General features: G+C 38.6%; 1 protein-coding gene across 1 annotated transcript; it reads left to right on the top strand.

Annotated features, from left to right (window-relative positions):
- The first annotated feature begins 3,676 nt into the window (after positions 1 to 3,676).
- Positions 3,677 to 23,468, top strand: TMEM207 (transmembrane protein 207). Its single transcript, XM_030330290.1, has 5 exons — positions 3,677 to 3,787; positions 5,679 to 5,716; positions 12,271 to 12,315; positions 13,126 to 13,268; positions 22,551 to 23,468. Exons 1-5 carry the CDS (start codon positions 3,713 to 3,715, stop codon positions 22,721 to 22,723), a joined length of 474 nt encoding a protein of 157 aa, XP_030186150.1. The 5' UTR covers positions 3,677 to 3,712; the 3' UTR covers positions 22,724 to 23,468.
- The last annotated feature ends 889 nt before the right edge of the window (positions 23,469 to 24,357 follow it).

Here is a 24,357-nt window from a genome sequence, read left to right as displayed (position 1 = left end):
GGGCTCAATCTCACAACCGTGAGATAATGACTTGAGTTGAAATCAAGAGTCAGATACCTAACCGACTGAGCTACCCAGGTGCCGTAGAAGTCCATAGAATCTTAATGACGTAAGAGATCATGTTGTTAAGAGTAGCAGTCATCCATCTTCAACTTGACTTCCTAGGGATGGTAACTCATGACCATTCATGCATGTGAGCATGTATTTGGGAAAAAATACTGGATTAATCACAACTTTTAGATGATAAAACATAAATTACAAAAACCTTACAGACAGTGGACTATATCAGTGTCAATTTCCTGGCTATGATATTGTACAAGGCAAGATGTTACCATTGGAAAAAAGGATATATGAGACCTCTGTGTTTCTTCTTAAAACTGAATGTGAATCTACAATTATCTCAAAATAAAAAGCTTAAAATTTATAGAGGTAAAAGGACATTCATGAGCAGTCTTCTTTTTCCAAGACCTTCAAACTGTCATAACGCTGGGAAGGGAATATCCAAAGGAAACTTCTGTCTTATGCAGAATCTACCATGCTGGCCTTTGGAAGTGGTATAAAAAAGTCACAGAAGCCAACAGATAAATAGCAATCTGGAAATAGAGAGGTGGCGATGAATATGAATTTTTATTTTAGCACCAGATATAGTCGTCATGTTTGCAGTATTATTGTTAGTATAGATTCCACCTCCTATCAGCTGCCATACTCCCAGACAGCCACCTGCTGCAAAACTGTGTTCTTTTGTTTTTTGTTTTTTTTCACAAGAATTATTTAATCTATGTATCTGGCTGGTCATAGTTCCAGTTTCCAAAGCTAAACCAAACATGCTGCCTTTGTTTCCACTCCATCTCTTTTCTAGTCTTCTGGCTTCCCTTTCCTTTCCCAGGATTTAAGACCATTGACTCCGCTGACGGAAGTCAGGCTTCTGACCGCCTAATAAATAAGTTCACCAGTGAAGAGCCTATTTTTCCTTCTGTTTAATTACAGGCTTCAGAGACACTCAAAATGGAGGGTGTCCTAGGGACAAATAATACTGTAGGCTTGGTTTACTTATCTCCCGTTGGTACTGGCACCAAGCCCTTCCTCTGCTTTGAAATTCATGGTGGTGTCTGTGGCTGCATACTAAACAGACTGAGGCCACCAAGCAGCCTGCTTAGCCTGTCCAGATGCAGCTCAACTAATGTATATACCTTAATGGCCCGTTCATAACAGCAGGTTAGATAACTAACACTGTTGGTTTGTTTCTTGTGCAATCGAGGTATGTGATCATAAATGAATTCGTGTATTACCATTTGAATTGGATGTCGTGAACTATCCTGTTGAACTACAACATGCTTGTTCTGAATCCTATGATTGGCTTCAAAATTAATCCTTAGAAATGTATGTATGTATAAAATGATTAGATGACAATTAAAAAATAAAATCAAACGTACAAAAAGCTTTAAATGTGAAAATTAAATTTCCCTCCTACTCTTGTTTCCTCACCCTCATTTCCCTTATACAGAGAAACTCGCTGTTAAGTTTTAAGCAGAGATATTCATTCAATGGGTATAGGAGTCTATGAGTGTACGTTTTATATAGAGAGAAAACACTATAGCTATGTTTCCCTAATTACTGCATAAAAACTAGCAGGATGTACACGGTGTTTCACAATTTGTTCCTTTTACTTAATTATAACTCTTAGAGGCCTTTTTCCATGTCAGCATCTGCAATCTGCCCTACCTTTCTATTATTTATTTATTTATTTATTTATTTAAAGTAAGCTCTACACTCAGCATGGGTTGTCAACTCACAACCCTGAGACCAAGAGTTGCATGCTCTCCTGATGCCCATATCATACCTTTAAAAAATTTTTTTTAATGTTTTTATTTATTTTTGAGAGAGAGAGAGAAAGAGAGAGAGAGAGAGAGAGAGAGATGGAACATGATTGGGGGAGGGGTAGAGAGAGAGGGAGACACAGAATCCAGATCAGGCTCCAGGCTCTAAGCTGTCAGCAGAGAGCCCGACGCAGGGTTCTAACTCATGGACCACAAGATCATGACCTGAGCCAAAGTCAGACGCCCAACCGACTGAGCCACCCAGGTGTCCCATCTATCATACCTTTTTAAATATCTGCTTAGTACTTTGTTGAGTGGATATAATCCTTTCGTATTTAAATAGCCACATTTTTTTTTTTAAATTTTTTTTTTCAACGTTTATTTATTTTTGGGACAGAGAGAGACAGAGCATGAACGGGGGAGGGGCAGAGAGAGAGGGAGACACAGAATCGGAAACAGGCTCCAGGCTCCGAGCCATCAGCCCAGAGCCTGACGCGGGGCTCGAACTCACGGACCGCGAGATCGTGACCTTAAATAGCCACATTTTGATGGATATTTGCTATTTCTAATATTTTGTGACCAACAATGCTTTGGTGAACACTATTGCATGTAATTATTTATGCCACGTGTAGTAGTATCTCTAGGATTTATTCTTGGCAGAATTCGTGACCAACAGATGTATTCAGGTTTTAGGTAAATAGGTATTGCCTCTCCCAAAGAGGCTGTACAGTTTTCCCAACCATGTAAGAGAGGACTTGTCTCCCCACAGCTACCTCTCTTTATTCTAGTATCAATTTTTTTCAACGTGCCATTCTGATTATAATTGTAAGCTATATTTATCTAATTATGAATGTGGTTAAGCATCTTAAAAATAATTGGCTATATTCTTTCCACTAACCACTCAGTTCTTTATCATTTCCTGAATAATGCCTATTCCTCACTGGTTTGAAATAGCAGCTGACATCGTTGTTTATTTTAATCGTTTCTGAAATATATTCTATTTTTTTAATGTTTATTTATTTATTTATTTATTTATTTATTGAGAAAGAGAGAGAGAGCAGAGGAGGGGCAGAGAGGGAGAAAATCTTAAGCAGGTTCTATGCTGTCAGCACAGAGCCAGATGTGGGGCTCGATCTCACGAACCATGAGATCATGACTTTAGCCAAAATCAAGAGTCAGACATTTAATGGACTGAACCACCCATGTGCTCCTGTTAAATTTATCTTATTGTTTACAAACATCAGTACCAATTTTTGTAAATTTCTATATTTTTCTTATAAATATAAAGTAACTTTGTGCCTCTTTATTCTTTTTCAGTACTTCCTTAGATATTTTTGCAAAGTTTTATTTTATTTTTTTGTGATTGTGTCATTTCATTAAAATAAACTTTGAAATATACACTGTTTAAAAGTAGGGTGTGGTCATGATGAGAAAGGGAAGGCTTTATGCCCAAGATTGGGTTAGACCTGGGACTGAAAATGATATGTAGAAAAAGAGGAGCAAAAAGGATCAACAAACGGAAGAAAACTAAATAAACATTCCAGGTACCAGATTCTGTATAAAACCCAGAAATGCCCTGGAATAAAACATGCTCTTGAATGACCTGAGTAATTTAAGCAGCCAGCTGGTTTTGCAGGTCAGCATGTATAACCCTGGCTTCTAAGGACTTGACAAACTACCAGGGTTCTGACCTTACATTGAAATTCCTTGAACTCTGTGTACCAGTGCGCACGCACCCAACATGCCTGCCCCAGCGTGCATGTTACCAGTCACAAGGAGCACCATTAATGAGTGCTCTGGTAGGAAGCATAACTTAGAGGCTAACAAGTTCTAGGAAAAGAGGGAGATCAACACAGACGGCCAGACACCAGTTTCGAGTAGCTTCTTCTTCAAGTATGGTGAGATCCAGACCTTTTCGTTTTACATCAGTCATCTCAAAAATGGGAACCTCGTGTTTGCCACTATTCCAGGTAACCATCTCTCTTTTCGGGAAAAGATTTTTGGAGGTACTCTAAGAATCTGATTGTGATAGTTTGTTCTTTGGGTACCTTAACTACTCTTACATTTAGAAGATTCCGTTTAAGAAAGTGTTACCAGCATCTTATGACTTATTATATTTACTGGTCAAAGATACAGAAAACAAAATGGTCCATGACAGTAGTTTTCTTTCTTCTGTATCTGTATCAGTTCTGTTGCTGTTGAAGTAATATGATGCAATTTAGTCTTTGCTTAACTTTACTAGGCTGTGAATTTTTTTAAATAAAAAATGTTATTGATATATCAAACTGCTGCGGCAGGATTCATTTTAAGACATGTTTACTGTTGCCTGCAACTGTACTTAAGGCTTGACCATTTTTTCAGTGCTGAGTAATGTAGACAGAACCATCTTAGAGTTTATTTTGACTCCTCTGCTCTAGCATCTCATTCAGACTAATACCCGCATCTCTGTATCTGTGTTACTTGAACGCAATGTATCTGAAAGATTTAGGTCTGAAATACATTAAGACTTTGCTCACCATTTCACGATAAGCCTGAAGCCTGACAGCTAATGCAATGGCAGCGAGGTGGTAATAATATAAGACTGTGGACCTCTTGCTAGGTAGGGTGCAGCACCCAAGAAGTCTAGGAAGTGACTTGAAATTGAAATGCGGGCTTTATTTGTTTATCTGTTAAGCTGGATCCCAAATGATTTCATCTACTCATAAATAAACTTTCCTTATGAACAAAATTTGAATGTTCATTTTCCTCTCAGTTAGTATGCAAATCTATTTGCAGCATTTCTAGCAAAAGAGAGTGCAACTCATTTTCTGTGCTTATAAATTGTTCATTACCATGCTCTCTGATGGCCAATTCATGGCTCCATCTGCGACTCCACAAATCTCTTTGCCCAGATAAACGTGGTGGTGTAAATATAAGGTGCTGAAGAGGATGCATTCGGGATTAAAGGGAAAAAAGACGTGTCTCACAAAAATTCCCAAGCCTATCATTTTAAATTTTGCAACTTCGTATCTGTTCTGTTATTTGTGTGGTATAGTCCAGAAAAATAAATACTACACTGATCTCCTTAACCCAAGTTTTAGGACTACATATAAATGACTTGTAAAGATTTTCTTGAAAGAGTCTCAGTTCAAGGGAAAAACAAACCTACAAACAAAACCTCTAGGAAGGAGTACTTTCTTTCCTCTGTGATGTGTTATTGTAACCTGCAAGGCTCAACACAGAGAACTAAGATAATTATATTGAAATTCCTATGGTTTGGGTTGTTTAAAACAAAGCAATCAAGGTTATCACTTTTTCTCTCTTCTTTGATAAAGAGAGAAAAGTAAATCTCAACTGGAATGTCATGTAATTTTAAATCGACCTTCCCCTTAGAGCTAGTTAAAGTCACTTCTTCATGCATATATTTAACACCCATTAATGCTAATGGAATGGACTTCTGTTTTCAGGTAGGGAACTTGATTTCTTTGTGTGAAAATACTACTCGCAAATAATGAACTTCCTTCCTCTGGCTAAAATGTGAAAACAAAGAAAAAATGCAAGGTGCAAAAAAGGTCTTTAGAGCAAGCCAAATCTGCCTGCAGAACGAACAAAAGGCATTTTCACATCCATCTGTAAGGGTGTGTAGGATGGGAATCTGGCTCACAATGTATATCCCCTGTCACTGCTGAGCTAGAGGATCTATCCAGAGATTTTTATTTTTCAATTAAAATTCTGTGCACCAATAATAGACTCTGCAACAGAGCTTTTAATTAAAAAAACAAACGAAATGATATAAACCCACATTGTCTCTAAGCGCCGTTTGTATTAAAGGATTAGACTAATGAGAAGTTCGGGTTTCATTGTTCTAAACATGTGTTTCAGTTGGTGCTCTCGGACCCACCATGTGAAGAAAAGGAAATGTAAGTAAATAGCAACAGGCTCCATGTTTTTATTTAGCATTTTCAAAATTCAAAGAATAAATAAGGCTCAAGTCATTTGAGAAGCCCCAAATGAGTTTCACATGATTATAATCATGCAAGCAAAGTAAGAGTAAATTGTTTTTAAATGCAAATGGCTCAATTTTTCTAAACTCGGAAAAAAGATGCACTTTCATTATGATTGGCTTTGTTAAATATATGGGGCCTCATTGATTTCTAGGTATTTTTGCTTACTCCATTCTCCACCACTGAGGTATTGAGGGTTCTTTAGGTTCATGAAAGAATCACAACGTCATCTATGGTTGCATCCACACTCCTAAGTCACGGTGATAGTGGGCTGCAGTTTTCTGCATATTCATTTTCAAATAGAAGCAAACTCACAAAAATTCTAACCTGTATTATATGTATATTTCAAAGTGCTTTTGATGTATACTACGTGAATAATTGCCTCAATTTTCTCACTCTTTGTGCTATAGACTTAATGGTTCCCAGAATTCTATTCGGGAAATGAGGAGAAGGTGCCATTAATAACACTGCTGCTGATTAATGACAACTGTAATGCACTGTGACTTCGTGCAAGTGTCAGAAAAGCATGTCTGCCAAGCACTGTCTTCTCCTGGGTGTAGCCCTCACTGCCAACTAACTGTTTTCAATTATCGTTGCCAGTTACCCTCAAGGCCACAGTCTCAAGGCCTGGGCATTGCCTCCAAATTAAGAGGCCATGTTATGTGAATGCCTTCCTCCGCCCTGGAACCATTCACTTGGTTTTGGTGGTTCATCTCATTATTGATAAGCTGCATGTTAAGTCTGTGCTGTTCTTCCAGCTTTTCCATTGCTCTCCTTTGTTCTTTCTTTACACTGATTTTAGACTTGTTTTTTTCTGTCTTCTGGTGTTTGTGGCATAATGGAGGTTTTGATGACTGATGTATTTACTTAACTCTGGACCTCCTGGCTGCCTCATCTTGCCTAATCTCTTCTGCCTTTGACCCAGAATAAGAGAAAAAGAAATTCATAATTGGAAAGGCTCATAAATGTTGAACGTAATTCTCCAATCAACATGATAGGAAACTATACTGTTGAGGAACTTGATAAGCTGCCTTTAGAGTCACTGAGGCCACTGGTCTCCTTTTCACATAAAGAAATGGAGACTCAAAGGGAGACAGCAGCGAATTAACGCAGGGTTTCAATTAGTACTTAAGTACAATTTTTTGGCTACCTCACTTTGCATGTAAATGTCTGTTGTATTTGTCACTATTTAATACCATTTCTTTTGAATGGAAATAAGAAACTACTTCAAATAAAATGCAAGTTAGCAGAAAAAAAGAGAAGGCAAGAAAGTACCTGGTATCGCAGGTGGGATTAAGTAACTGTATACGTTGAAGATGCTTTCCCAAATCTTTTGTCACCACAGGAAGGTGTTTGAGAGATGATTAGTTCTATTTAAATCTGTTTTCAAACGTATTTTCTCTGATCTAACCTCCTCAATTTATTTTTATAACAGCATTTCTTTAGTATGAACAACGCATTGCTAGGCTGTCTTTGTATAAAATTTAAATACTGTAAGTAAGTTAGTATATGAAAAAAACTTGATAGATCCTCCCCATTACATGCCTAATCCTTTACCCTCCCAGAAATAAGCAAGTACAGTGATGTGTGTGTATGTCCAGAAAAAAGGTAACTTATAAAAGATAAACATGATCATACATATATAGGATTCTGTAAATGAATTGCATTAACAGATTGCATTAATTGATTAATATGTCGCCATCTAACCTGGTTTGAGGAAGTGAAGTGTTTTTCTCAAAAGTAAGCAAGTAAAATGCAGAGCTTGGATTTGGACCCAGGACTGACTCCTGAGTCCAGAATTTTATATTACAACTATACACATGTATCATACACATACGTATACTGTATGTACTATTATACTACTGTATACGTGCTATAATTTTGCACTACAAAACTATATTGTATGTCTAATATTAATTTTTTTTAAACGTTTATTTATTTTTGAGACAGAGAGAGACAGAGCATGAATGGGGGAGGGTCAGAGAGAGAGGGAGACACAGAATCCGAAACAGGCTCCAGGCTCTGAGCTGTCAGCACAGAGCCCCACGCGGGGCTCGAACTCACGGACCGCGAGATCATGACCTGAGCTGAAGTCGCACGCTTTACCGACTAAGCCACCCAGACGCCCCTTGTACGTCTAATATTAAATGAAATGATACACTGGCAGAAATACCTGAGGGATATATGATTCGCCTATTCTTCTAGATACTACACAACCTCCCCTCAATTAATTAAGTCAAGTCACCCGTCTCTGGGTGATATGATATGGCACCTATCTCTCTCCCAGACTATTGTAGCTAAATCTCACTTTTGCCTGTGTTAAGGAATGGTTTAAAAAAGAAAGGACCCATGAAATTTGTTACTGCATTTACTCTAAGGGCATATGAAAAACACTGCTCCTATTGCCCACAGTACCCTCTTCATAAAGCCCCATAGTTTGAATTCCCCCCTGGTGTCTACTCCAGGAATAGTTGTGCATCTGGTGAGTAATGCTGCATGATTTTGTTAATTTTAGAGGATACCATATAGCCAGTTCTCCCTCTCATCCTCTTCACTGCTAGAAAGGTTAAGCCAGATCTCGAGTTGGGTTCTAATTTTACATACTACATTCAGTTTAAAAAATGATCTCACTCTTGGCTTAGTCTCTCTGTGTGAGACCCTCCACACTCTCATTTCTATTTTTTTCTTTTTTGGGGGGGAATTTTTAATATTTTTGAAACATTTCGGAGCACAGGATACTGAATGCATTCAGGCAGGACTCCACATAGTAATGTGAGGCCAGAGCCGGCTTTTACTGTTCCCGGGGCGGTTGGGGGGGGTTGCTGCATGGTGGTAGGAGACACCGACTCCACTGCCAGACGGTCTGGATGTGAAGCCTGACTCTCCCACTTGTAGCTCTGTTATCTTGGGCAAGCCAGTTAATGTCTCCCCGACTGAATTTTCTGAATTATAAAATGAGGATTATAATATTGTGACCTTACCTAATAACGTTGTAAATTGGAAAGCGAGTTAATTCCCCTGAAGTTATATAACTGGTTTAGAAGAATGCCTGGCACAGGAAGTTCTGGGCGATTCTAGCTAAGGAGCCAACAGAGTGACTCTGCAGTTTTCTTCCTGAATTTATCAAATTAATGAAATGGTAGTTAATCTTAGGTCCACAGAATCTCAGCACTGAGAAGAATAATAAAGATCAATAAGTCTAATCATCTCTGTAGAGGAAGAATCATCTCCACAACACCCAAGCAGAGAAGGACAATAGCCTTCCAGTAGGGTCAGAAATGATGTGCATCAGCAACCACTTCCAGAGAACTCTGATTATTGGGAACATCTTTCTTAAGCATCAGAGTTGGTTCTCATTTCTCCTGATCGTTTTTTCATTTTTGGCATCTTCCCAATTTGACCAATCATATATAAATCTCCAAATAGTAACTTCATTTTTTAAAATTGCAACTTTTCCTACACTGACTATCTTGCATCTAAAATTCGAGCAATTAGAACATTATTACAGTTTAGATACTGGTTTTTTTTTAAGAATTAAGAAAAATCTGTTTAAGGGGCACCTGGCTGGCTCAGTCAATAGAGTATAAGACCCTTGATCCCAGGGTCATGAGTTTAAGCCCCACGTTGGGCTTGGAACCTACTTAAAATGAAAAAAAAATGAAAAAAAAAGAAAAATCTTTAAAAATTGACCTTGAGAAAAACATGGAAATAATGGGGGGGGCGGGGGTAGGAGGGAAGCACACAGAGTCAGAAGACCTGTAATCTGGTTTGAATTCTTCAGCCTTGGGGCACCTGGGTGGCTCAGTTGGTTAAGGGTCTGACTTCCCTTCAGGTCATGATGTCACAGTTCATGGGTTTGAGCCCCATGTTAGGCTCTGTGCTGACAGCTCAGAGCCTGGAGCCTGCTTCAGATTCTGTGTCTCCCTCTCTCTTTGCTCTTACCGTGTTCGTGCTCTATGTCTCTCTGTCTGTCAAAAATAAATAAACATTTTTTTAAAAATTAAAATAAATAAATAAGTAAATAAATAAATCCATTCTTTGGCCAGCTAGTGACTTCCCCACTGACTTTCCTACTCTGGGTTTTCGTTGTAAAGTACGTAAAATTCTGAGAGTGAAAGAAATGATCCCAAAGGTGCCTGCAATTCTGAAATTATTTAATCACTTAGCATTTGTCCAGCTAATTGCTTCTTGGCCATTGTATTTAGGGCATATCAGAAACTGCACCTGTGGGTGCACAGGATCAGAAAGAGAAAGTGAAATAAGTCAATTTGGATAATTGCTATCACTGGAAACAAATATTGAGTGGCTCAAAAATTAGATCTGAGAAACAAATTGAGGTAGTTAATCTTTAGAATTGACATTCTGATAAGGATATGGTCTATTTTTACATGTACGGAGGGTAAGCACAGATTTATAATGGAGGAAGATGAAGAAATCCACACTTCTGATCATGCCCTCAGATTTTAAGATTCCAGACAGGAACCTCCTTCTCTTTTATTGGGCTAGGACACAAGAGAATTCCCCCACATCCATCTAAGGCAGGGTACTACATATTTAAGATTTATATATTTTTAGGATAATATTTAAAATTGTATGGCTATAAATATAATACATCGTATATTCAAACAGTATGGAAATATGGAAAAGATAAAGAGCTTCATGATACCATCTGCCAGAGGAGGAAGCATTGTTAGTAATTTGGTGTATATGAGTGTACTACTATATAATAACTATTTTGTGAAATCATTGTAATTGTATGAAAGAAAATATACAAAGTAGAATTGAGCCCTCTATATCATTTTACTTCACAAAGCTTTTAATTATAAATATGAATCTACATTCTTTTTGATGACCGGATAACATTCTTTTATAAGGATGTGGCATTAATATTTTTAAATGCTTTGTTGATGATTGCTTGTCTTAGGATGCCTTATTAAAGTTATACTTCAGCTGCCATTTTTTCCCAGCCTTTTGAACCTGTGACTTTAGGTGAACACACACACACACACACACACACACACACATGCACACAATCTAAAACACAAAAAATGAAAGGAAAAAAAAAAACACCTGTTCTCTGGGTGATTAAGTTTCCTATTAAATATTTGGGGTAAAATTTTTATGTTGACACTTCACAACTGTTAAAAAGTCACTTCTGACTAGTGTGATGATAAACATGACACACTGCCTCCTTGGAGATGTTGGGAGCAATAAATTACCTGACAGTTATGAGTGCTTTCAAGCTGAAAAGTACTGGGTGTTATTTTAACAAAGACTGAAGTAGCCATGATTAAGTACAGCTCCAACTCACAAGCTTATCGAGCTGTGATGAACAGGTTCCCACTGTTTAATCCCAGAATACTTTGATAATAGTCCATGTACTGAAGTATGAGAAAATGCTGTCAGCAAACCTACATTCAGCGTACCATGCCTGGCATAGTGGAATATCACAGAGGTATCTACACCTGGAGAGTGAAACCCCCTGAAAATCACACTGCAGATTTTGTTTTCTTTTTTGTTGTTTTTTTTCTTTTTTTAAAATGTGTATGTTCATTTGTTTTTGTTTTCTTTTGTTTTGTTTTTGTTTTTGTTTTTTGAATTTTGTTTTCATGTGATCTTTTAAAACTTACCCAAGAAGGGCACCTGGGTGGCTCAATGGGTTGAGCATCTGACTCTTGATTTCAGCTCAGGTCATGATCCCAAGGTCATGGGACCGAGCCCTGTGATGAACCCCACGTCAGGTTTTATGCTGAGAGTAGAGCTTACTTAAGATTCTCTCTCTCTCTCTCTCTCTCTCTCTCTCTCTCTCTCTCCCCCTCTTCCCCTCTTTCACTCTCTCTCTCTCTTTGAAAACTAAAAATAAGTAAATAAACTTGTCCCAGAATGATTTAATCATGCCTAGACACACAAATGATTTGTCCATCCTGACTGAAGAAATCAGCTTCTCATTCCTTGATAAACGGCATATGTACCCACATTCATTCATTTTCCCTTTTTCCCAATTTCTTCCTCCAAGCTGGTTTCCAGCCTGCTTCTTTTTACCAAAATATTAAAGGTTAACAGATTTTAAACCTTCCAGGTGACTGCATTTTAAAAAAGTCTAGGTCTCTGGATAAACAGAATGGTGGGAAGATTATCTGCCTAATACCTAATACCTATGACATGTTAGCCCTGGGAAGTTAGTCACTACTTTCTCAATACGCAACCATATATGTAACTCGATAATCAAACCTATTAAAGTGCAATTATCTATGTATGTTTCGGATAGTTTCACATTTACCTGTATTCTTAGTGTCCTGAATGAAGCGGGCACACTGTATCCATTTGCTTAATTGTGCTGGGGCGGGGTGTGATGTGCAGTGAGTATTGTTCCAGAGAAACTGGTAGGGTCAGAACGGATAACATGGTCTGAAAGAATAGGCTTTGACCAGCTAGAGGTCCAGCACTAACTATTGTCCTTCTACCACCAGGTGCATAAACTATAAAGATCAATACACAAATGGCTGGTATATCTGGTAAGGACATCCCAATTTGTGATAAATTTTTGGTGTTATGTATACACTCTGTGTCCTAAATAATTGAGATGGCACATGAAATCATACAGTTAAGAAAATGTTAGGGGTCATGTAATACATGTGGCAACATCATTTTCAGTTTATTGTCCCCTATTTACTAATGTACTTCCTGTGACAGGGAACTTAACTATTTTTAGGACTAATATCTTGTTCCCAAATTAGAGACATGTAACAGTAAAATAATCGTTCTTTCTCTTGAAATCTCCACCACATGACTCCTCTACTGATTCCAAAAGTCTTGAAAACCCTCAAAATAAAACCGCTGCCTTTTATAAGCTAGTCCTTCAGAAATTATAAGACAGTTGTTATCAATCTCCTCATACATGACTTCCATATTTTCTAAGCAAGTTTATCAGTTCTCTCAATTAGAAGGTTAGCTCCTGTCTTGTCCACCTTTAAATCCCCAACCCCAACATTTAGAACCTGTTCAGTTGCTTAAATACTAGTTGAATGTATGGCTGGCTGGCTGAAAGAAAGGAATAATGAATGAATGAATGAAGGAACAAAGACCCTGTTCCTTAGAACACCACTCCAATTTCCAGAGGAAATGATCATTACCCCCCTGGCAAGATCCACCACTCTGCGGCAGGGAATATTCCCGGTTCAGTGAGGATGGATGAGGTGTGGCAGGGGATTGCTCAAGGAATCTGGCCTCACAGAACCTTGCATCCTAGCTCCTGAAGCTCTTGCCCCTTCTCCAGGAAGTAGCAGCAGTCTTACTTACTCCTCTGCTGCTTCTTCTGGCATCAGGTTCTTGTTGCTGATTTTCCTGGTGGCTCTTCTCTGTGGAGTAGTGTTCTCCTGCCTCCATTGCTGGCTGCGGAGACCTCGAATTGATTCCCCAAGACGCACTATGGCTGTTTTTGCTGTTGGAGACTTGGACCCCGTTTATGGTGAGCTGTCTGCACACTTCTAGACTTCCTGTTAAAAATCTAATGGTTTGTAGTGAATTGAAAAACTAACCTCTGGAAAGCAGATTGGTGAACTGAGAACAAAACATAGTTTATTAGAGACTCAAAGGAATTCATTGGGGAGAAAGTCTACATGAGATAACTTCAGAAGGAGGATCCCCCCCCCCCAAATGTGACTTAGGGAAATGACTCGTAGTTTAGTACAAGGATATACCTAAACATTTTCTCAGTCAACACACAAAAGCGAAGAGAGACACAGGGCTTGTCACTCCAAGTGAGTGGTAGAGTTTAAGGTACAGAATAGTCTCTCTGAGCCCTTGATGTAAGTCTAGCCTGCCTTGTGTTCATGGTCTCATTTACTAAGTTCTCTATGCCTCACTTATCTGCAATGACATTGAACCACACTTTCCAGATTGTCTGCTACCAATGGACAGCCTGAAATACTTGGAATCGGGCAGGCGGATATCAATATCCATGTCCTTTCTCTCCAGACACACAAGTAGCACCCTGATCCTGCCTGCTTCCAACCCCCACCCCCAAAACCATGCCCTTTCTGCTATTTTCTAGTTTACATAAGAGTAAGGAATGGATCCAAGTTTTCAGAGTTATTTGTAGCTGCAGCCTTAGCTGTAAGTAATAGAACTATCACTTAACTCACCTGGGAGGTCACAGATCATAGTTTATTTATTTGTGTTAAGCATTGTTCTCAACCAGACCATCTGTTGTGAAACTTTCCCTTTAAGATGCTATTTTGTACACCATCCATAGTTGCCTTGGGAGGGTGTGGTGGAGATTAACAGCCACTCTCCAGGAACTTGGACCAGCATAAGATTTTTAATAGATGGAACAGGGCATGCCCTGAGAAAACTAACAGCTAAATAAAAAGTGGGGTAAAAAATAGCTTAAATGTTTTAATATCAAAACTTGGTACTCTAAGATTTAGGGATTATATTTATTATTGACTTTTTAAAAAGTTATATTTAATGGAAGAAACACATGTCAATTTGAGAAATGGTTACTTGGGGAAGGATAATTAAAGTCTCCAATGAAAAAATAATCTTTCTCTTAAAATTGAACACATTCTATTAAGCATAGGAGGAAATCGGGTCACTGACATTCTAATAAATTTTATTAGTCAAAGTGGTCAACATGGCCACATTGGTCTATTTTTCTTTATTTAATTTGAGATATTTAACAAATAAATGCAATTATGATTCTTCCAACCTGACTTGAGTTTCTAAAGAGGAGAATCTTCTCTGGTCTTCTTAGCCTTTACTTACTCAGAAGAAGACTCTTTTCTAGACTGTCTTGAATCTTTAAAAATGTCTCCTCTTAATAAGTAAGCTACCCAGTTATACTGTTATCATTTTTAACGCAGTTTATTTGCCATAGTTATATCCCCATTTATCTGATGTTTTATATTTCCTGTGTGGTGGTTTACACATATGCTTTTGAATTTGCCTGAACTTGCCTCAACAGACAGGTATGACTGGGAGAGAAGGTGTCAAGCATGATCGATTACTGCAATAATCTGAATATAATCATATCAAATGCAGGGTATTAGAATCACATTCTCTGTATTACTATATGACCCTGAAGTCATTAAGGACAGGAAAAGAATATACTTGGGAAGAAATGGTTCTTTAAAAAAATACAGTCACAGTTTATTTCACATCTACCAAGTGCTAGGCACAAGATTAGGGCTTCTTGGATGTTATTTCTAACTGCTAAAAACCAACCTGGAAAAGTGGCTATTATTTCTCCCAAAGGATGTTATATACTTTTCTCACTGTGCTGGATAAATATACCACATAGGCCTTTGTTGCAAGTCAACTAATAGACTTCAAGTTGTCCATAATTGAGGGCAGGGAGCCAGCAGAAATCTGGGCAGGACACTCATGGCTTAGTCACCTCATCCCTTGTGCTAAGTATAGCCTGGTATCTCAAACCTCCAGACATTTCCACTGGGTGATTCCTCAATGGTAGGGATTACTCTCCAGAATCCACATCCCCTTTCTCATTCTCTTGGGTCCTCCTTAATCCCACTGGTAGCTCACTGAATCTTACTTTGCTCAAGAAACACATAAACTCTCCCTCAGCTGAAGTTATTACAAAACTCATTTTTGTCGCTTTCCATCTTAGGACCAGAGGCTCAGTTTCCCATTTCTATTTATTTATTTATTTTCCCCTTGCCTAGTTGGGTGTTAGGTTATCCCATCTCCCACCCATCTATCCTATCTCAGGGATGCTCAGAGTAGCTGTACAGACAGTGAACAGCTATTCACACAGTCTTGGATGTGAATGTGGCTCCCAGAGTTGTGCTTCCTTGCATTCCTGTGTTTCCTCTCTAAAAAAAAAAAAAAAAAAAAAAAAAAAAAAAAAAAAAATAGAACAGGGGCGCTTGAGTGGCTCAGTTGGTTAAGCATCTGATTTTCGATTTCAGCTCAGGTCATGATCCCTGACCTGCATGGGGTTCTCTCTCCCTCTGCCACATCTCTGCTTGTGCTCTCTTTCACTTTCTCTCTCTCTCTCTCTCTCTCTGAAAAAAAAATTGCAACAGAATAATTTTTGAAGTGGTATTCTCTGTGATCTTTAGTGATATCTTTCTGACTAGCAATTTGTGTATTACACATCCCAGAGAGTCAATTTTTTAAGGCATTCTGAAACCCAGACCCAGACCCAGACTGGATTTCGTTTCCCCAGTGGATCCCCATTACACTTTCATTTCCCCTGACAAACGATTCTTTCGATCTACTGTTTCTGGAAAAAGAGGTTTCCTCCAAAAGAGAAATGAAGAACCACTACAGGATCTTTTTACGGCTACAGGGGAGGTCAGGACCCAAATCTCCACAGTATCCCATAGAGTATGTGCTCACAGCTTCAAGGTGATCCAGTCACTGCCAGATTCACACACCCACACGGCTGGGTATGGGGCTTCACCTGTGTTTTCCTCACAGTCTCAGGTCAGAGGACAGAGGAAAATGAGAACCCAGTTGAAAGATAATGGTGACGCGAGAATATGAAATAAGATTTCTGGACTCCCTGCCACCCTCTGAGCACAAAGGGGAAGATAGCAAATTCCCTCCTGAATACAAAATGTCGGAAATGGGTCATTTAAAACATTTTAATGGAGAGAACTGGATTTGCTCTATTAAACTTGAGTTTCTTCCTAGATCTTTATTTTATTTCTTCAAAAATTATCTCATTCTATTGCCACTATTTGTTGAATATATTAGTTGAAACAGCTCTGCTCTTCTGATCTGTGGATCCAAGATTTGACTCTCAGGGTCCCATAGAAGCTGCCCTCAACTGAAGAGCCAAGAAGAGAAGTTTGACAGAATATGGAAAGTTAGAGTAGACTGAACTTGAGTGCTGTTAAAATGTGTACAATGGGAGATTTCTCTCACTAGCAATTCCAGCAATATTATTATGGCTCAAGTTGTCAATGACCTTTTTTTTTAATGTTTATTTATTTATGAGAGAGAGAGAGAGAGAGGAGAGAGAGAGAGAGAGAGAAATAGCACAGGAGAGGGGCAGAGAGAGAGAATAAGACACAGAATCTGAAGCAGGCTCCAGGCTCTGAGCTATCAGCACAGAGCCTGATGCAGGGCTCAAACACCACAAACCACGAGATCATGACCTAGCTGAAGTCGGACACTTAATCGACTGAGCCACCCAGGCACCCCACCAAGTTGTCAATTATCTCAATTAGAAATATCCAAGAGAGAAAGGCAAATGTGTGGCCTGGGATCCTCATAAACAGTGTGTAAACATGTTATGTTTCCATGTCCATAACATATCACAATGAAATTATTTACGCACCATAAAGGGAGAAAAAAATCTCTCTGCTACCCCCTTGGAGGGTAAGGAGGAAGGGTGGTACTGCTAGGGAAAGAAAGAAAGAGGGGGACCAAAAGAAAGTCAGGAGGGTGAAGGGAAAGGTGAAAGATAAGAACAAAAGGAGAAGGAATCTACAGTTTGAAGCTGGAGATATTTGAGTACTGAAATTAATACCTATTTATTTCATACAAGCCCTAAAGTCATGCTTGTTTTTTGTTTGTTTGTTTTGTTTTGTTCTCTTGTGTCAGTCCCGCCTCCTTTTCCTGGACTCAGCCCCAGGGGTCTCCTAGATAGTCTGTCTTCCCATTATCACCCGCCCCTGCTACCCCTGACTCATCTCCTGGATCCTTCGTTTTCCCTTAGCATCCCTGCTATTCCTTAGGAAGGACCTGTTCAACGTCCTATGCCTTCCTGAATGGGGTTGTCCATAAAGTGGTCTCGTCCATAAAGTGGTCTCTGAGACCTCTCATCCCTTCTTTCAGTCATCAGACCCTAGCAGTTCTAGAATTAACTCAGCACCTGTGTTAGGGGCAGACATGATTTCTTGTTTCAATGTTGTCTTATGGCCTTACCTTGCCTTACCTATTTTAATGATGCTTTTAGGATCCTTCTTATCTGCAAAGACCACGAAAACAAGAGATTTGCAGGTTTTCCCTCCTTCAAATGTATAAGTTGAGAGAACCTACATTGGGCAACAGAAAGTGATTTTTTAAAGGAATGTATGCAAATTTTTAGTAAAGTGGGAAAAGAAAATCATTAAAATTCTCCATAACCATCTGTACCCCAAGATCAAGGACTGTGAGACAGGCTGAACAGAGAGAAAATACAAGTGACTTAAGAAAGTTTTGAGTTTGTCAGTTTAATGCTTTTGCTTATTAAATCTGTATTTAAAAAATGGCAAAGAAGTTTTAAATTTGTTTATAAACAAAAATTTTTCTGTTAATTTACTGAAAATAATGAAAATAAGTTTTCACTGAAAATAAGGTTTTGAAGCTGAATAAAACTCTTATTTATGAGAAAGCAAGACATTTAAGGATAATGAAAAGAAAAACGATTGGGGTCTGGTAGGTGAGAGAAGGACTAAGGGCTTGAGGGAGAAAAAGCAATCTAGTGTTCATTAGAAAAGAAAATTTGAGAGCATAGAGGAGAGATCCCCACCATTATTGACAGCATAGCAGAGAGATCCTTGCCATTATTTAACTAAGTAATAAATTACTATAAAATCTATATTGACTGCTTTTCCATCCTATGTGATTCAGAGCTGGGTCCTATTAGCTCTAAAAGGGCAGAAAACAGATCCCATGCTATTCCTGAGAAGCCAGCAAGGTGAGCACCCACATTGACACCCTTCCTGAAGACACCCATCTTGGTTTAGCTCCTCTTGGGGGCTGATCTCCTCAATAATGCTGCCTTTCAGATCTAATCTTCCTGACCCCATTTCTTCTGCAATTTCAGAGATAATCTTCCCCTTTTCTTACTTCAGAGTAAATAGAAGTACTAACCTTTCAGCAATGATTAAATGGGAGGGTTCTGAATTGGGGAGGGGAAAGAGAACTGGACAGGGACAGAGAAGAAGCCTGCCCTTCCATGCCCCTCCTTTCCTCCCCCAATTCTCCCGGATCCTATCTTATCTTCAGATGGTTTTTTTTTTCCTTAATGTTTATTTATTTGAAAGACAGAGGGAGAGAATAGGGGAAGGGCAGAGAGAGAGGGAGACAGAGGATCTAAAGGAGGCTCTGCACCAACAGCACAGATATGGGGCTCAAACTCATGAACCGTAAGACCACGATCTGAGTCGAAGCTGGATACATAACTAACAGCCACCAGGGTGCCCCTAGGATGGTTTCTGAAGTGTTATTTCTGTATACTTTATGTTCTCCATGTAATATTCTGTGACTCGTTTTAGGCAAGGAAAGAGGGAGTATTTCATTCACATGCTTTCTTTTCAGGGCATGATAATAGTAACAGCTCACAATTTATTGAGCATTTACCATGTGCCATGCTCTGTACTACCATCTCTAGTCTCGTTTATTCTTCTCTACAACCTTACGAGGGGTCCACTATCATTCTGAACACTCTAAAGATGAGGGAAGCAAGGCACTTAGCCGATAGTAGAACAGTGACTGAAATTCAGGCACTGTCCACCACTCTGATAGAAGAGGAAGGAATGAGATACAGAATGAAAAGAGATGAAAGAAGTGGAAGGGGCAGGTTCAATAAGGCAAGTCAACGGGACTGCTCTTAACGATGTGGGAAATCTGAACTCTGGCTATAAAAACTCAGCAGTGAGTATATTGGTTTTACAAAATTCAACAACAAACTCATACCTTCGCCAGAAGTTCCATAGAAAATGACAGGATATTTGCAGGCATTTTAACTGAGTTCTTCCAGCTTAATTTGTCAGAACATAAAAATTATGTCTGCTCACCGCTCCCTTCATACGATACAGATATCCCCCGCTATCTGAAAGCAAGCCTTTCATAAGCCGAAAAGACTTACAGAAGCGATTACCATAATTTATATGGAAAAATTTTTGAGTGTTTCCAGACCCCCAAAATAACCTGTCTTTTCTGATTCCTTAGAACACACCTTGCTACTGAATGCACAAAGGAGGTCAAGATAAAGCACAGAGAGATGCTCGCAGACACATTTCAAAGCCATGGTGGCTTGATGTTGGGAGGTGGAGTGTAGCTCCAGGGAAGGAGCTGCGTGGGGGCCACTCTCCTGCTCAGGTGCACACTGCCTCTACAGTGGCTCACTGCGAAACAAATACTGAACATCATTCTCTTTTCACCCTTTTTTTGTAAAAACAAAAACCCTCTTTGAATTTCTTTCGGTTAGCAAAAGCAGTTACTAATGGACTTGTTTCATAAAACAGAAGTGGGGTAATGCGAACATTCGGAAAGTGGAGGGTACCGGTATTGTCTGTAAACCTGCTTTGAAAAAAAATTAAAAACTGATATATGTTTGATTTCACAAAAACTTTCTGAGCACATGGGCTTAGTTATGTTTATCAAATGAGTGCCCTGTGGTTTTCATAACAGGCTTAAGAGCAACGGCCAAATTTGTAGTAAGACGATAACATAAAACTTACCCACCACAGAGAGTAATTGTTAATATCCATCTGCCAGAAGCACAATATTGATAATAGCAGCAGCAGAGATAAATTTGAGCTAAAAATTGTCAAGTTAATCTGATCAACCACTCCAGGCAGAATGATAGCTAAATGACCATTGACTTGCTACTAGATATACCAGGAGCAGTTCACCTAGGAAATGGACAATGCTTAGTACCAGTACCCACAATGCAAGGAGGTGCTGGGGCAAATACGCTTTGCCATTGTTAACTGTTTTATCCAGTGCCTCAGACTTAGCTTGCATCATCCTAAGTTTCCTAACTGCAAAAGCCTCTAACTCCACAAATTATTCTGTTTAATAATCTCTGTGCTATAATGTGGATAATGATAATGATTAAATATTTAACCATTAAAATAGATAAATTAGAACATAATATTGTAAATAAAAGAAAATGCATGCATATTCCTGGCATATGGTAGAGTTCTTGATATATCTACTACTACTACTACTAATGATAATTAGTTATTAATAGATAATTATTATGTATCAGGTTTTGTTTTAAGCACTCTAAATTCATTTAGCCTTGCTTTTACAGACATAGATACTGACATTATCCTTTTATTGCATAGGAGAAAAACTGACATACAGAAATGTTATGTAATAGCCTAGGAGTAGATCATTCAATTAATAAATAATTCCTCCAGGAAAGTGCTGAACCAGGTTTCCATTCAACATTCTCTAACCCCTCATAGATTATATTAATGTTTGAATTATTCTACTCTGCTCTCCCAGCCAGTGAATACAAATACAAATATATGAACATTCACGATTCAAATAACATTATTCATTCCAAGGTAAAGATTCTGAGCAACCTGCGTTTGGATTCCAGTGATACAGCTATTGCCTATATGTAACTATTCCTTAAGTTGTTTTGATAATTGTGTCATTTTCTTTGGGATCTCCTTGGTGGTATCACATTTAATCCTTCAAGAAGAGGTCAGCAAACTTTCTCTATTAAGGGCTAGATAGGAAACACATTTGATTTTGCAGGCCAGTTGTCTCTGTGGGGACTACTCATCTCTGCCATTGTAATGCAAAAAGGGACAATATGTAATGAATGACATGGCTGTGTTCCAATTAAATTCAATATACAAAAATGGTCAAAGAGCTAGATTTATTTCAAGGGCCTATTTTTTCTTTAATGGTGAATTTAGAGGTGTTCTGAAATTTATAGTTGTTATTGTTTTGAAAAGAAGGAATAAAATCATTTCAACACAGCCAAAGACCCTGGTTAATATATATATATATATATATATATATATATATATATATATATAAAGGGAGAGTGAGAGATGTCGTTATGAAATATTACTGTTGGTTTCCTGTTGTAACTCAAAAATAGTAACAGTCTTTCAAGGGAATACTAATAGGAGATTTCCAAAAGACATACTGAAATAAGTTCATCTCTCCAAGTGATCAGTTTTGAGGAAGAAAATGCTTGTTTTTGATATTTAATGGTGTCCTAGTGTGCATAATTTAAAAGTGAAATTTTGGGGCACCTGGGTGGCTCAGTCAGTTAAGCGTCCAACTTCTGCTTAGGTCATGATTTCAGGATTCATGAATTTGAGTCCCCCTTCCCCCCACCGCCTCTTGTCAGGCTCTGTGTCCACAGCTAGAGCCTGGAGCCTGCTTTGGATTCCATGTCTCTCTCCTCTCCCTCTCTGCCCTCCCCCCACTCATGCTCTGTCCTCTCTAAAATAAACATAAAAAATTTAAAAATAAGAATAAGTCAAATTTTTGATTTGAAGCATATTTCCAAAACTTTTGTAATGTTTTTTCTTTATTGTGTGTGTGTACTTTAAGTGCAAACTTTGCACAAGTTAACATTTTTACTATTTATTATAGAGAAATGTTTAATTATGTTAGTTGTAGTTTGCAGAGCATAAATCTAAAATAATGAAGTTCAGACATTATATTTAAATATTTGTATTGAAATTTGCATTTCCCATGAAGGAAACATTAGCTAAAATACCATTAGTATTTACAGGAATCTTATCTTCTAATCTGCCAAAAAGGGCATCCCTCCTACTTTCAGCTGCTAAATGTAAATGCTTCTTGATGGGTTAGTCAATGATGATATAGTCCTGTTCACGAGAGCAAATTTTCTTGCTATAGTGACTAACCTATCACTGTAGAGAGCAAGATAGTTGTAAATTTTTTCTCAAGGGTACAAATAATTTTCTGTTGCTCTAGTGATCCAAGAAATGCCAGATTTTATTAGGCAGTTCCTGTACTTCTGTTTTATGCTGACTAGAAAGATTACAAGTCCCCGTTTTTCTCTTTCCAGGGACAGAAGTGGCTGTGAATTCAACTGTTGGAATTCACCTTCAAACTCAAAACCCTGAACTGTATCCTGCTCCATGTTTTGGCACATTAGGACCCCCACCTCCATATGAAGAAACTTTGAAATCAAGGTCGATTTTAGCTCTGGATCAACTGGAAACATCAGAAATATTTTAATTCTAAAAATCAAACTTAGGAACAATTCTTTTATTTAGTGGGAATTCCCAGAAATCAATTAATATAGCCTGAAAAAGGACAAATAGGCAGAAGAATGAATGTGGGGAAAGAATTTTGGTCAGGAAGATATGTCAGTAGTAAATTAGTGGACTCTTAGTGTATCATTGCTGTGTTATATTTTGTGCTACACAATCAAGTCAATGTTTCTCCATCAGTACTCAAATAGACAGTGATTAATGCATGGAGTGGGTCTTCATTAAGTTTGGGATTTCACTCCAGGTACACATCACAGCTTTCCTGGCCTTATTATCTCTCTTTTATCTGACCTCCCCCCTAGTATGGAATTAATAAGAATTATCATAATTTCACAATGACCCGAGCATGGTGCCAGACCCAGACCAGAAAGAGAATATTTGAATTAAGGTAAAAGGCGACACTAGGGAACAAGGGACACTCAGAATTGAAGGGTGAAGGATGAATGAAGAGGAAGATTAAGAGCCCAGTTCAAACAGTTGCCTGTCTCAGCCTGAGGAGAGAGAAAGTGTAGATAGAAGCTGAAGAACTCTACCTAAGCTGTGGACCATGTGTAATAGCACAGTGTGGAGAAAAAGAAAGCTCTCATTTTGTATGAGTAGATACGGACTCTGGAGCCCTCAGCCTTTCTCTGGTGTCTGAAGACTTGGCATTTCTTGGGGAACTATGATAAGAACCTTTGGCATAGATATCAATGTTCTCATTGAGAACCCTGAGTACAGGGGCGCCTGGGTGGCGCAGTCAGTTAGGCGTCTGACTTCAGCCAGGTCACGATCTCGCGGTCTGGGAGTTCGAGCCCCGCGTCAGGCTCTGGGCTGATGGCTCAGAGCCTGGAGCCTGTTTCTGATTCTGTGTCTCCCTCTCTCTCTGCTCCTCCCCCGTTCATGCTCTGTCTCTCTCTGTCCCAAAAATAAATAAATGCTGAAAAAAAAAAAATTAAAAAAAAAAAAAAAAAGAACCCTGAGTACAGAAGTAGCAATGGGACATTTTCAACTGGCATTTTTGCGGTGGCCATGAGCAAGGGGGGCAGAAAAAGAAATCCGTGGCACATGTCTGGCTGTCATCGGCTGACAAATTTGTCGAAAAAAACAACCCGTATCTCCACTTATTCATCTAATATACCTCTTAAATTTAACTTGACCAAATTTATCTCCTGATCTTTTCCCAAATGTGTTTATCCAAACCTCCTTCATCTCAATTGATGGTAACAGCAAATATCCAGTTGCTCAGACCAAAGAACTTGGAGTCATTTTTGAGTCTTCCCTTTGTGTCATTTCCTATATCCGTGTTGTCAGAAAATGGCTTGGCTCTTGGGCACCTGGGTGGCTCAGTCATTTAAGCGTCCAACTCTTGACCTCGGCTTATGTCATGATCTCATGGTTCATGAGTTGGAGCCCCATGTTAGAGCCTGCTTGGAATCCTCTCTCCTCTCTCTGCCCCATCGCACTCATGCTCGCTCTCTCTCTCTCTCTCTCTCTCAAAATAAATAAATAAATTGATAAAAAAATTAATATTAAAAAAAACAAACAAAACAAGAAAATGGACTGGCTTGGTTTTAACTTCAAAATAAGCCTACACTCTATACAGTTTCTACTGCATCC

This window comes from Lynx canadensis, chromosome C2, assembly GCF_007474595.2.
Source record: "Lynx canadensis isolate LIC74 chromosome C2, mLynCan4.pri.v2, whole genome shotgun sequence".
NCBI lineage: Eukaryota > Metazoa > Chordata > Mammalia > Carnivora > Felidae > Lynx > Lynx canadensis.
This window is presented reverse-complemented; position numbering and strand designations above follow the sequence as displayed.

What these genes read in the sequence shown, in the direction of transcription:
- TMEM207 (XM_030330290.1), top strand. Translation starts at nt 3,713, where the DNA reads ATGGTGAGATCCAGACCTTTTCGTTTTACATCAGTCATCTCAAAAATG. An exon ending in CGTGTTTGCCACTATTCCAG is followed by an intron (nt 3,788 to 5,678) that starts GTAACCATCTCT and finishes CATGTGTTTCAG; the next exon opens with TTGGTGCTCTCGGACCCACC. An exon ending in ACAAATGGCTGGTATATCTG is followed by an intron (nt 12,316 to 13,125) that starts GTAAGGACATCC and finishes TTCTGGCATCAG; the next exon opens with GTTCTTGTTGCTGATTTTCC.